Source organism: Eriocheir sinensis, chromosome 55, assembly GCF_024679095.1.
Source record: "Eriocheir sinensis breed Jianghai 21 chromosome 55, ASM2467909v1, whole genome shotgun sequence".
NCBI lineage: Eukaryota > Metazoa > Arthropoda > Malacostraca > Decapoda > Varunidae > Eriocheir > Eriocheir sinensis.
Genome location: NC_066563.1, coordinates 5,836,023 through 5,851,055, shown reverse-complemented (window position 1 = coordinate 5,851,055; position 15,033 = coordinate 5,836,023). Strand labels below are relative to the sequence as shown.

Below are 15,033 nucleotides of genomic sequence, written 5' to 3'. Positions count from 1 at the left end.
ACACACACACACACACACACACACACACACACACACACACACACACACACACACACAGGCACGCACATGCACACACACACATAAGCAGCTTTTCACATCGTCTCACATAGATAAACACACATACAGACAGACAAACACACATACAGAGAGACAGACAAACAAACAGACAGACAGACAGACGCAGCAAGAAGCAAAACCCTCCAACACCACAACATCAGCAACACAAACAAAGCAACACCCGTCAGTTGGGCACACACGAAATAGCTCCATCTCTCTGGCCTCGGAACACTTAAGCAACACTGAGGCAACACTACATCACGGGCGGGGCAAGCACAGACGCCACTCCCTCGCCTTGGCAACACACATTACCGCCGCAATACACCCAGCGAGGGGCGTTAGTGTCTGGCTTGAGGTTTAGTGTTGCGGGATGGTGCAACACAACCCTTCGTATCTCGTTTTCTGTTGCGAGTCTTACACAGCTTACTGCGATACGCTTTTCGTTTTGATAAATTTGCCGCGTGATGACCGCAGCTTAGATTACCATATTTTATTGGGAGTTATTTCATATTTGTTTTCTGTTTATGTATTTTTTAGAGACATATTGCTTGATCAAACTTACATTTTTTTTGGCTTTTTAATGTTTAGAAACTCAGTATTACATAACTCTAACTTTATTTCACTTTATTTAACTTTATCTAGCTTTATTTTACCTCTATTTCTCGTGATTTTTTATCTTTTTTTTTTCATTTGTATAACATAAGAAACACAGAGCTAGATTTAAAGTATATTTTATTTACGTTTATATTGTTTGATTTTGTTTTCACGTGTTTTATTGTGGAATGATTTGTCTTGTTTTTGTTTTTTGTTTCTTGAAAGAACCATTTTCATTAAACTTTCTATACGCATTTATATTATTACTATTGTTTTTAGCTTACATGATTTTGTTACGTAGGTTTAACTGTTTTAATGCAATGTCTAGTTATAATCTCCGTGACATATCTTATTATCTGTGAACTGTACATATGTTTTCTTTTATGACATTTCTTTTTCAACAGGTTATTTCGATTCCACTTTCCCTGCCTATATTTCCTGACGCAATGCTATGTAGGTCTAACTGTTTTAATGCAATGTCTAGCTATAGTCTCCGTGACATCTCTTATTATCTGTGAACTGTACATATGTTTTCTTTTATGACATTTCTTTTTCAACAGGTTCCGTCTATTCCACTTTCCCTGCCTATATTTCCTGACGCAATTTGCTCACATTCAGCTGCCTTTTTCGTCTCCAAAATTCACATCACGCTACAACTTTCCGCCACTCACTTATGCCTCCTCTTCTTAGACTCCTCCTCTTCCCCTTGCTGCTCTTTCTCCGTCTTACTTCATTCTTTATCCACCTTTTCCTCCTTATTCTCCTCCTTCATCGTTTTTATCACCTGCTTCTTCTCCTTCTTCACTTACTTTTTCCTCCTCTTTGCCTCTTTCACAGCTCCTCTTCCTCTTGCTCCTCCTCTCCTCTCCGTAGCGTTCTCCAACAACTCTTTCTCCCTCTTACTTCATTCTTCATCCCTCTTTTCCTCCTCCTCTTTATTCTCCTACTTTATCTTGCTCTTTTTGCTCCTATCCTCTCCTCAATCTTCTACAACAGCTCTTTCCCTGTCTTCCTTCATTCTTGATCCCCATTCTCCTCCTCCTCCTCCTCTTCATTCTCCTCCCTCATCTTTTTCATCACCTACTTCTTCTTCTCCTCCTCCTCTTTCTTCTCGTTTCCCGCACTCCTATTTCACTCACTTAGCTCAAGTTGTTTACGAAATCCTGAGGCTCTCATTTTCCAGTTCTCACACACGAGTTACACGCACTTTCGCCTCCTGTGAGTCCTGCTTCCACTTTTCCTCTCTCCTAACAGACCACAAGATCACTCAGGGTTAAACTTCATCTGCACACTCAGCTAAACTCTTGCAACTTCTTCAACTCCCTCCCCTTACGTTACTGGCATGCTCGTCACTCCTCCACTACTCCTGCGCGTTTTACCCACTCTCCTCCTCCTCCTCCTCCCACTCCTTCCTTCTCTCTATCCTTGGCTTCCCATTCCCTTCAACTTACGTCCCTTGGAGGCGTGGGATTCCTCGCCCCAGCCTTCAATGTCACCTAGCAATAAGGTTTCCGTCCTGCTGTTCACCATCCTCCTCCTCCTCCTCTTCCTCCTCCTTCTCTCCTCTCTCTCTCTCTCTCTCTCTCTCTCTCTCTCTCTCCTCTCTCTCTCTCTCTCTCTCTCTCTCTCTCTCTCTCTCTCTCTCTCTCTCTCTCTCTCTCTCTCTCTCTCTCTCTCTCTCTCTCTCTCTCTCTCTCTCTCTCTCTCTCTCTCTCTCTCTCTCTCTCTCTCTCTCTCTCTCTCTCTCTCTCTCTCTCTCTCTCTCTCTCTCTCTCTCTCTCTCTCTCTCTCTCTCTCTCTCTCTCCCTCTCTCTCTCTCTCTCTCTCTCTCTCTCTCTCTCTCTCTCTCTCTCTCTCTCTCTCTCTCTCTCTCTCGCTCGAATTTCTAGCTTTACCTCTGCTCATCGTCCTCTCTGCCACCTCTTTCCCCTCCTCCTCCTCCTCCTCCTCCCTCATAACTACGATCATTGCTCCTCCTCTTCTTCCTTCTCCTAATCCTCCTCCTCCTCCTACTCCTACTCCTCTTCCTATCCTCAAGTCACTTCCGCCCGTGTCCTAGCCGGCCTTACAGTCTCGCATCGCCTCTCCTTTTCACGAACCATTTTTCCTGCCGGTAAATCATTCTAATCACAGTTTGTTTTTTACTCCGTTCGTTTACGCTTCCGGGATACGTTTTTTGGCCTAGTAGTATATGTTAGGTCATTGAATTGAGGATATACCTTCTCTCTCTCTCTCTCTCTCTCTCTCTCTCTCTCTCTCTCTCTCTCTCTCTCTCTCTCTCTCTCTCTCTCTCTCTCTCTCTCTCTCTCTCTCTCTCTCTCTCTCTCTCTCTCTCTCTCTCTCTCTCTCTCTCTCTCTCTCTCTCTCTCTCTCTCTCTCTCACTCTCTCTCTTTCTCTCTCTCTCGGGTTCTCGCTGGCCGCCACCAGCCATCACGCCCCTCCGTACGACCTTCTTCCTCTCTGGAACACTCGGCTTTACTTCCTAACCCACTGGCGCGTCTCTCCCTGCCCCCCCCCCCCCCACCCGCCGCCCTCCCGCCCCGCCCCTCCCGCCCTTCCGGCCCGGCCACACCTTCCTCTCCACCTCTCCACGGCTCCCCGGACCACACCCCTGCCGCCACACCCCTGGTCCGCTGCCCACCACGCCCCCTCGACGCAGGTGTGAGGAGGAGTACGACAGGTTGGGTCGGGTGGGGCCGGCGAGGTGCTGGCAGTCACCGTTCAGACGTGAGGTAGGAAGGACGCTCGCTTACGCACAGGGCTTTCCGCCAAGTTACCGATGACCTGAGTGAAGTATCGACGGTCCAGGCCGTAACGATTACCTCCAGTCGATACGGTTCCCCGGGACACGGGAGCAGAGGCGCCTCGCGTCGCCCGCCCGCCGCCCAAAACTTAGTGCCTCGCTCTCATGCTCCAGTTTCAGTATATTATTGATTGGCGGCGTTCCGTTTGTGATGTGCACCGACTTTAGTTGAGGAGCAGCGAGGGGCACAGTACAGGGAGGGGGGCTCGCGCGGCCGACTGACTGAGAGACAATTCGTCACGCTGACACAGTTATAAGAGGCCTGAGGCTCGCCCAAGGTACCTGTCCCCTCCGCCCTCCCTGCCTGGCGCGGTGCAGTTCAACGCCGCGGTGACCTGATGAATGTACTCAGTTTCAGATTCGAGTAAAAGATAAACTCCACTGGGGAGGGAAGTGAGAAAAAGAGCCGCATCTCATGCACGATCTTGAGGTGTCGTAAAAGCAATAATTTTCGGATGTATTTCTGAAAATTTGTGAGCAGTAATTTAGCGGCTGCAGCCTTCCAGCCCGCTGTGGCAGTAAACTGGTGGACCAGCCCAGAAGCCCCCGAGCAGCTCCCCATGGCTAGCTAACGTATATATTTTTTTCAGGTAATATCAGAGAACAACTTGCAAGAGGTGTTGATAAAAAAAATCAAGTTCTTCACTTAGAGACGCTGCGTTGTCCGGAAAGTTTTGGAAAATTTGTTCAGACAAGTTTTCACTGAAGTTATTTATGCTAAAACTCTTTCTCTCGACCAGGCTGCTCATATTTTTTGACAAGTGACGCTTTCGGCAGCTGACGCCTGACAGTTCTTGCAGAGCCAACTTCATAACACTCTCACGGCGCATCGAGCGAGCACACGGCACAGCAGACCCTCCTGACCCTCCTGCCGGCGAGGCGGGGTGATGGTACCGCGCGGCTTCGATGCTCAGCTCGGCCACGACACCTTCAGCAGCGACACGGCCTCGAGGGGGCACGAGTAAGCACATCTCAAGGCAAGCGGGAGCAACCAAGCACGGGAGGATGGCAGACGAGACGGCCAAGACTCACACCTCCAGGCGACCCCTTGGTGTGCGAGGGACCCTGGTGGCGGTGGTGGGGCTGCTCCTGCTGGCGGGGCGCGGCTCAGGGAGTGAGTTACCTGACCGGGAATGTTGTGACTCCGCCCCGCCTCCACCACCGCACTACCACACCGTCACCTCTACCACCACCTCCACCACTCCACAAACTCCTGCCTACGGTAAGCACCACACTAGTTACACCCTCTCTCATAACCGTTCCCGTGTTTCATATTTGTTTCATGTTTGCATCTTCCTCCGTCTTCCACCGAGGCTTTCAGGGAGGGAAAATAACGGCGTAAAGTTTGTTGTGTCCATTAGCAACTTTTCTGAAGGGCGTCATACACGGCAGACGACGCACCGATACCGTGAACGCGGCAAGATCCTCCACATTAGCCCAAGGAGGCCCGAGTGTTTGACAGCCACTCGTCTCCAAGAGGCTTTTATGGGGCCGTGTTGCGAGCCTCCACTGGGCTCGCAGGGACACGGGGTGGGTGGGGGGGAGGGGGGCAGAGAGTGGGAGGGAGGCGGCCGGAGGAGGGGAGGGGAAGGAGAGCAAGAAAGGAAAAGGAAAACCGGAGTTGACAGGTAGACGGAAAAAGAAGGGGAGAGGATAGGGTTGGTGGGAAAAGGAATACACACACACACACACACACACACACACACACACACACACACACACACACACACACACACACACACACACACACACACAGACACACACACACACACATGCGCGCGCAGGATAGGTAGCGCGCCTATCCGGAACTTCTACACACACATACATGACCCAGATTTGTAGAAACACTCACGCTCACACGCTCACGCACACACGCGTTCCTAAGCTGCACATGCGCAGGCACACGCACACACACACACACACACGCACACACACACACACACGCACGCACACGCACACGACCACAGATAGTGACACAGATTTACACTAGCGGGAGTTAATCACACACACACACACACACACACACACACACACACACACACACACACACACACATGTGGGTAGATAGATAGACAGATAGATAGATAAATAGATAGATAGATAGACAGATATGTAGACAGAGATGGATAAACAGACATACATATAGAAACGATAGATTTATTGACCACAGAACCACATTATATATTAACCTACACATACATCACAGTACACACACGCACACACACACACACACACACACACACACACACACACACACACACACACACACACAAACTCGTAAAACACTCGTCCACGCGGGGTCAGAGTAACCTCCCTCCCTCCATCCCTCCCTGCCTCCCTCGTGCACGCAACGCTCCACAAGGTCACCGCGACAACAGGGGCGCTAAACACCACCTCTCACCCCAAGACAAACGCCGGCCACTCCGCCCAACAAGCGACCATAAGTGACACCGACGTACTGCCCGGACACAACTCACGCACGACACCGCGGCCGAGGCAATCAACGAGCGACATAAGCGCCACCTTTATGGACTAACACCTGAATGCGAAACTGAAGCAATTAACTAGCGGTGTGTGAAGTCTTCGGGGAAATCCCCTTCTTGTTTGGCGGTTAAACATCAAGGGAACGACTTTTATAGGAACTGACATTTGAGTGCAAGTGTGAAATAGTTACATGGCGACATAATAACTACTACCTGATGATTAGCCGTGTAATATAAGGTTGTATTTCTCTGAACAACAATAATTTATGAAGTGTGTGAGTCTAAAACAATTAAAGAGGGACGAGAGAACTATATTTAGGAGCTAATTAATACCTGATAATTGGCAGTGTAAAGTAAGGTGATAGTTTTCTCAGAGATGAAATATCACAAGGTCCCCCTCAGACAGGAATTTATGAAGCACGTATCGATAAATTGATTATTCTATCAGTATACAATACATTTTTCTCTACCTTACACAAAGCTATGAAGCCCACGTTTTCTGCTTAAGCGTATGATGTCAAACAGTCCTCCTTGAGTGGAACCTGTCTCGAGAAATTATGACATTTCGTAAGCACGTTGACAACATCATTACTCACATAACTCTAATAGGCATGGTAAAATATCCATCATTCACCAATATATAGAAAAACGCCTTGCATTAAACTCTACGGATAAGTCCTTTGGTATTTGAATTACTTTAGAAATTCGGGAGTTCTGATCAAAAAATCATTATTAGAATCACTTTTTTTACCGAATATTACCAACACAATACAAAATAACCTCATATCTTCATCTGAAAGGCAAACTCCCATCACTTTTGAAATAGTTGGAACATTAATTTCACTCGAACTATCCATCATTTTACAAGGGTTAACATCTTACTTTACGTGAAAACCTTTTACAGGCATCTTTAATTTGGGTATTTTACTTGTTTCTAGCCCTTCTGGAGAACGTAGTTTGTGTCTTCCATTACTCAGCATTTTGAACATACATACACATAACACGTCACTCCATGCCAAAAAGTTAACTAGAGTTTTATAATAATTTACATTGTAACCTAACTTCTTTTTAACATATCAAGAACTCATTTACTTATTCCCTCATGTTGAAAGAGAGAGAGAGGAAAAAAAGTAGAGGAAAGGGGGAGAGGGTGAGGAGGAAATTGGGCCGAGGCAAACTCAAAAATAGAGGGCGATTCAAGGGGGGAGATGAGACTAAATAAATGGATTCCTGCAACACTTTGAAGGTCACTGATGAGCTGCTGAGGCTGATGGAGGGCGAGAGGGAGAAAACGAAGAAGGGGAAAGCGGAAATTATTAAGAAGGCGAGCGCGCTGAGGAGGAGGAAGAGGAGGAGGAAGGGAAGGAGAGACGATCGGAAGATAGTGTAAGAAAAATGATAATGGAGGTGGTTGATGCAAAAGAGGAAGAGGCAAGGGGGATGAGAGTGCGGAGAAAAGAAAGAAGAAGGGAGAGAAAATGAAACGAGAGAGAGAGAGAGAGAGAGAGAGAGAGAGAGAGAGAGAGAGAGAGAGAGAAGGTATATCCTCAATTCAATGACCTAACATATACTACTAGGCCAAAAAACGTATCCAGGAAGCGTAAACGAACGGAGTAAAAAACAAACTGTGATTAGAATGATTTACCGGCAGGAAAAATGGTTCGTGAAAAGGAGAGGCGATCCTGATTTGGTTGTCGAGAAGAGAGAGAGAGAGAGAGAGAGAGAGAGAGAGAGAGAGAGAGAGAGAGAGAGAGAGAGAGAGAGAGAGAGAGAGAGAGAGAGAGAGAGAAAGGTGAGAAAGAGGAGATAGGGAGGGATGAAACACGACTCCGCAACAGCTGACAGAATTAATGGAAGAGGGAGGTAAGAGGAGCTTGAGTGCAGAGAGAGAGAGAGAGAGAGAGAGAGAGAGAGAGAGAGAGAGAGAGAGAGAGAGAGAGAGAGAGAGAGAGAGAGAGAGAGAGAGAGAGAGAGAGAGAGAGAGATAGAGAGAGAGAGAGAGAGAGAGAGAGAGAGAGAGAGAGAGAGAGAGAGAGAGAGAGAGAGAGAGAGAGAGAGAGAGAGAGAGAGAGAGAGAGAGAGAGAGAGAGAGAGAGAGAGAGAGAGAGAGAGAGAGAGAGAGAGAGAGAGAGAGAGAGAGAGAGAGAGAGAGAGAAATAGAGACAGACACACACATAGATAGACACACAAACGGACAGACACAGACACAGACACTCACAAAAACATACACTCACAAAAAAAATGGACAGATAGGAGACACAGTAATTGGAAGACAGTCAAAAATTACAGGACACAGAGAGAATAAACTAATGGGAAAGAAATGACAAGCAGGGCAGAAACGAGCGGAGAAGTGGAAGACGGAATAAGCTGTAGTCAAACAAGAAGATATACGAGAAGTACATTAGTGGCAAAAAGCAACTATATACAGACAGACAGAGGCAAATAGGAGCGGCCAGATACAGTACAACCCGCGACAGTGAACAGAGGAGCAAAGGAAGAAAGACTCAGCAGATCAAAGAGACAAGACAAGCATTAAAACAACAGCCCCAGCGCAAAGAGGATGAAAACGAGGAAGAACAGAGACAGTGAGAGAGAGAGAGCAAAGCAAAAAATAAACAACCAGTCCCACTCAACCTATCAACCTCCGTCTTCCTTCCTCTCTGACATTCATTTTTCCTTCCTTCTCCTTCTCCTCCTCCTCCTCCTCCTCCTCATGCAGCTCATCTTCCTTCTCGGTAAAAAGAACTTCCTCAAACACTCCCGGCTCTGCGCCCTAGAGGACCTTCAGACAACCTTTGTTTCTTCGGCTAAATGAGCTCGCCATTGTTACGTCAGATTGCCACACCGACCTGGGCCCAAGACTCTACCGTACCTAAGTCTTACCCCGCTACGAGACCTCCAGAACCAAGCCGTTGACCCACTATTCCTTCTGCTTCAGTCCCTTCGCTACAGTTCACCTCCTGCACGTTTTCTTTGGCGTTATGTAAACCGGCTTGGGCTAGAGAGGGAGACGTTTTTCTGGTGATTATGTTTTTCTTTTGCCTCAGCGTGAATTTAGTCGGGTATGTGTGAAGGCAGGTGATTGTTAAGCGAGGATGGAAGACTTGGCCGCCAGCAACACTTCATTAATTTCAAGTTGGTAAAGACGACGATGAAATTAGAATACACACGCATGACCTCTCACCTTGACGCTCCACCTCCACCTGGCCTGCTCTGCTTTGACTCTTCCACTTGTCGTCTTCCACCTTGTCTATTTCATTTTTTTTACAGTAAAGAAAGAAAGTCCAGGTCTAAAAAAATCATTGAAAAGGAGAACATGCCCGCTAATGACTGCCCCTATCAAAAAGAGTATAGAAGAGTGACCAAAAGAGGCGTATTCCTATTTCTGCCTATTCCACCTTAGCTCTTCCACCTTCCAGATCCACCCTAGCTCGTTCACCTGTCGTCTTCCGCCTTGCCTCCTCCACCTGCTTGTCTCACCTTACCTATTTCACCTGTCGTCTTCCACCTTGCCTCCTCCACCTGCTTGTTTAACCTTACCTATTTCACGTATAGTCTTCCACTTTGCCTTTTCCAGTTAGTCACTTCCACTGGCTGCCTAAGATCGCCTCCTCCACTTCATTATCTCCACCTAATCCTCACCCACTTTGCTTATCTCCACCTTACTTTCTCTACCGATCCACCTTGAACTGACCTCATTTATCCACTACTGTATCTTCACCCTCACTTTGCTTTCTCCACCTCACCTCCTCCACATTTTTTCTCCACTTTCACTTTTCCATTTTTATCATGTCTTTTTCACCTCGTCACTTCGAATTCATCACCATCCTGCTACTTCCTCATATATCACTTTTTTTTTCTCTCCATTTGGTCTATCCTCCATCGCCACCCTTATTTCCTCCTTTTCAATCTCGTATTTTGCTATCCTTTTCCTCATCAATCTGTCCTTACATTTGCTATCTTTACTGCCTCCTGTAGAACGTTTTTTTTTATCTCCATTTGTTCACTCCTTTACCGGCATCCTTTTCCTCCTCTTCAATCTCGTATTTCACTATCTCTTTCCTCTTCAATTTGTGTTTCACCTCACCCTTCGCCCTTTCATTTATATCCTGCTCCTGCTCTCACCACTCTATTACTTTCTTTCTTTCTTTCTTTCTTTCTTTCTTTCTTTCTTTCTTTCTTTCTTTCTTTTTTCAGCAGCCATTTTCTCACTACCCTCAACCTCACCCTTCCATTCCTTCACGTATTTCACATTCTCTTCCTCTGCTCCCAAATCAATTAAGTCTCCACTCTATCTCTCTATCTCCTTATCCCCTTTAAAGCTATCGTTCGCCGGGTACTGTGGGACGTATCGCGTGATGGACCCTTGCGCAGTAAAGACCGATCAGTGAATTATTAAGTTACTCCCAAAGGCGTAGATTAAAGTTCCTATGACAGCTACTAAACCAATGGCACACACGCACTCCTCTTGTTATTATGTGTTTTGGGGAACGAAAAATAGATACAGAGAGAGAGAGAGAGAGAGAGAGAGAGAAGGAGAGAGAGGGAGAGAGAGAAAAGAGTCGGCTAATACCACCTTTCTTCGTCTCATAATTACACGGAAGGTTCAAGGTCGTCTCATTAATCGTGTGTTTCCAGGTTTTTAGTGCAAGAATAACCCGCCGGCCACCCTCACCTCACCTGCCCGCCACCACGCACGTCACTCACCCCCGGACAGGTTGCGTGTATCGCTTCCCTGATGTTTTACCTATGACGTCAGGTGGCCATGGTTGTGTCCCTCCCTCGTTCTCTCTTTCTCTCTCTCACTCCCTCGCTCTCTCCCTTCCGCAGCGGCCAGCAACGGGGTCTCTTGTTAACCAGCCCACGGACGATCGAGTAGCCTGGAACGACTTGGTGTTTGCCCAGCTTATCGCTATCCACGGGAGCTCTAGGGATTAGGGTTTTAGGCTTTTTTATCCTCAAGGGGGCTATGCTATCTGTGTTTATGTGTGTGTGTGCGAGTTTGTATGTGAAGGTTAGGGGGGGATTGTGTGTAGTTGGTGAATGGGTGTGACAGAGACAGCGTGGTTGGTTTTGCATGTCTGTGGTGAGTGTTCGCGTGTCTGTGGCCCCGCGCGAGTGTTCCTGGGCCCACAATATGCAACCTTTGCACGACACCTCAGTCACCAAGTGTTGCATGACTTTCCGGGTTGGCGCCTACTGCCATGACCCTCTCCCCCACCTTCCTTCCTTCCCCCTTCTCGCAACTTCACCCCAGCAACACACCGCCCCGTCCCGCCTCCGTCACACCATTGCAACACAACGCAGAAACACACCCCTTCCATCTGCTGCCCTGTTTGTCTCTTCCTCCTTGCAACACAAAAGCACTCCCATTCCGCCTACTACCTCTCTTGCTCCTTACACACTGAAACATTCTCATTCTACCTCCTATTTCGTCTTCCTCCTCTTTGCAACACAGAAACACCCTCACCCTACCGACTGCTTCATTCTATTCCTCCTCTTTACAATATTGGAATACTCCTACTCTACGTGCTTTCTCTTCCTCCTCCTCCTCTTCCTCCTCCTTCTCTTCGTCGCAACACCATCAACCCTCAAGACCCGTCGCCACCACACCGCAGAGGCAGAAACACATCAACGCTATTCTTGTTTCTTCCTCTTCCTCCCTTGTTGTCGTAATTCCAAATGTTATCGTATTTTCATAAAGGCAATTGATTATGTTACTTTAGTCGATTATTACTATCTGAAATTGAGTTGAATACCAAAAAAAGATGTACTGAGAGATAGATAGATACATGGATAGATATGAATAGATAGATAAATAATTAGATAGATAGACATTCGCAAACACAGAGACAGGCAAAGATAAAGAGAAAGATAGAGCAAGAGACGATACATAAACAAAACAGACAAAGGTAATTAAGAGACAGCCTCCTCCCCTTAATTACCGTGAATAAAGAAATACCTAATTATGAGCGGCTAACCAGACACAAGGGCCAGCCAATCAGAGGGACACGAGAGCCTACACATTATTTATCGCCCGCTGCACTTTCGCTTTTTTTTTTTACCTTGTCATCGCCTCCCCGCCAGACTGCGCAGCGCCCGGACGACATCGGCAGCAGCGGCGGCGAAGAGCAAAAGAAAATAACTCACTGATGCGATTTTTTTTCTTACCTACGAGCGCCAGGCAGAAAGTGTGAAATATTGACACTAAAAACTTCCATTATGTGTCGATGTTTGTGGCCGATGCATATGAGGAACTGGAGAAGGGAGAGAAAGAGGGAGGAAGAGTAAGAGGACAAGGGAGGAACACAGAGAGGGAGGGATGGAGAGAGTGAGGAAGGAAGAGACACTGAGATGGAGAGAAAGAGGGAAGCAGGAAGAGAGGAAAGGAAGTGGAGTGGAAGGAAGACATACAGAGAAAGGAGGGAAGGAGATATGAAGGAAGAAGGAGACAAAGAGATAGCGACGAAATATGACAGGAAGGATAAGACATAAGGAGACAGAAGGAGAAAGGAAGAAAAGAAGGAGAGTAGCAATGGAAGGAGAAAGAAATAAACGGATGAAGAAAAGGTGAGGTAAAGAGGCTTAGGGAGGGAAAGATGAAGGAGATCATGAACAAGAGACAGCTAGGGGAAGAGAGAGAGATAAACAGAGGCATGGAGGGAAAGAAGGAATGAGGAAGAGAAAACGGAATACCGGGAAAGATGAAGAAAGAGAAGGGAGAGGAGGGACGGAAGGAAGAAGGGATAAAGAAAGAGAAGGGATGAGAGGAGATGGTAATATCAGTGAGAAAGAGAGAGACAAGGGAAGGACTGATAGACGAAGGAGGGAATATAAGAACGAGGAGAGAAATGAGGGAGGGAATGCGGAACGGAGGACAGAAGGGATAAAGGAAGGGAAGGAATGACAGGGAATGGAAGGAAGGAACACTGAGAAAGAGAGAGGCAAGAGAGGGAAGGACTGATAGACGAGGTGGCAACACGGGACGAAGAGAGGAATAAGAGCAGGAAGGAAAGGAGAATAACGGAGCCCTTCCGACTACCGATACTATTACTGGAGGTACTCTACGACAAGGGAAATAAGAGTGAATGTTGCATTGTTCCTTTGTTACGATGCATCTGCGTTTGTCATACTCTATTTTATGCGTCCCGAGAATTTTTGCGAAACATCTGCTCTACGCCGGACCGAAAGGGATGGGAGGGATGGGAAGCAGGGGGAGGAAGGGAGGAGGGGGTGCTGTACGCTAGACTTCGGAAGGGAAATGGGGAGATAGGAGGGGGGGGAGAGAGAGGAGGAGCAGCGATATAATGAAGTTTTGCGCTAGTTATGTGCTGAACGTTGGAGCTGAAGGGAGTGTTGGGTATGGGGGATGTGGGGGGGGAGGGGAAGGGAGGAAGAGCACTCGAGGTAATGAATTGATGCGACTACGTGTTGGAGAAGGTTGTAAAATGAAGAAAGTGTGCAGGGCGACGAGAGGCAGATCCGCTAAATGTTCCCAGAGACGAATATAAATGAGAGAAAAAAGTTTGGAAATAGAAGTAAGAAGAATGCGTTCGGAAATAGAAGTAAGAAGAATGAGTTTGGAAATAGAAGTAAGAAGAATGAGTTTGGAAATAGAAGTAAGAAGAATGAGTTTGGAAATAGAAGTAAGAAGAATGAGTTTGGAAATAGAAGTAAGAAGAATGAGTTTGGAAATAGAAGTAAGAAGAATGAGTTTGGAAATAGAAGTAAGAAGAATGAGTTTGGAAATAGAAGAAAGAAGAATGCGTTTGGAAATAGAAGTAAGAAGAATGAGTTTGGAAATAGAAGTAAGAAGAATAAGTTTGGAAATAGAACTAAGAATGAGTTTGGAAATAGAAGTAAGAAGAATGAGTTTGGAAATAGAAGTAAGAAGAATGAGTTTGGAAATAGAAGTAAGAAGAATGAGTTTGGAAATAGAAGTAAGAAGAATGAGTTTGGAAATAGAACTAAGAAGAATGAGTTTGGAAATATTAGTAAGAAGAATGAGTTTGGAGATATTAGTAAGAAGAATGAGTTTGGAAATAGAACTAAGAAAAAAGAAGACAAACAAGAAGGAAAAAGACTGCATGACCAACTGACGGACGAAGATGACGGCAATGAAATAAGACAAAAAGTGACGTATTATTAATAAGAGGAGGAAGAAAAGTTTGGGAACAGAGCTAAGGAAAAAAAGAGAAAATAAGCATGGAGAAAAACTGACTGACACGATGATAACGAAAGAGAGATAGCAATAATACATTAATGAAAAAAAAGGTAGAATTATAATCAGTTAAAGGTCATGAACACATCCCTCAGTATTTATCCATTTCTGTTTCTTTACTTCTTCCTGGTTCTACTTTTCACGCAACTCATTTAAATCTGTGTTGATAATGAAATACAGAAAAAATAAATTACATGATGATGGTTCCAAGACTAGAGATGATGCCTACCTTCAGAACAAAGCTACGAACACGCACAAATCCACACATCCTTCCTTCTTTTCTCTATTATCATCATCTCTTCCTTCTTCTCTATTACTAAAACGACCAAAAATTATGCCACGTGAATCTCGGTTATTAAAATGGACGGAATCATCTCGGTCGTCGGTCTTTAGGAGAAAAATTTCCAATCAACTTTCGGTCCAGAAAAATCAAAGGCTCGCTGAATAATGAGAAGGAAAAAATTCTCCCTCGCAAGTACCGACCGACTCTTCCCTCGCCACGCATGGATTCCTTCTCGGTTATTTTTTAGCAATTTCATTAATGGCAAAATCAAACCGAAGCACTCAGACATGCTACCCGGCCCCCCTCTACACACACACACACACACACACACACACACATACACACGTGATAATACGATCCATTCTTCATAAGCCAATACATACATAATCTCATCATAATTCCAATATTTTAAAACGTTTTTTTTTAAATTTCCTTTTAACTCCCTCTTACTGTAACGCTTTTTTCAGCAATAAAAATCAGGTGTAAATTCTCAGATATTCCACGCTACATTGCATGACACTAATACATGAAATAGAAATTGCAGTAGCGGAAATAAGATTAGTGGTGTTGAGATTTCTTTCAATTTGCTTT

At 45.9% G+C, this 15,033-nt stretch overlaps 1 protein-coding gene across 1 annotated transcript in view; it reads left to right on the top strand.

Annotated features, from left to right (window-relative positions):
• Positions 1–3,377: 3,377 nt before the first annotated feature.
• LOC126983970 (uncharacterized) overlaps positions 3,378–15,033 on the top strand; it is a 135,484-nt gene continuing 123,828 nt past the window's right edge. Inside the window, exons 1-2 of the mRNA XM_050837247.1 lie at positions 3,378–3,440; positions 4,046–4,677. Of these exons, the coding sequence (XP_050693204.1) occupies positions 4,362–4,677 (316 nt within the window). The 5' untranslated portion in view covers positions 3,378–3,440; positions 4,046–4,361. The remainder of the gene's footprint in view (positions 3,441–4,045; positions 4,678–15,033) is intronic.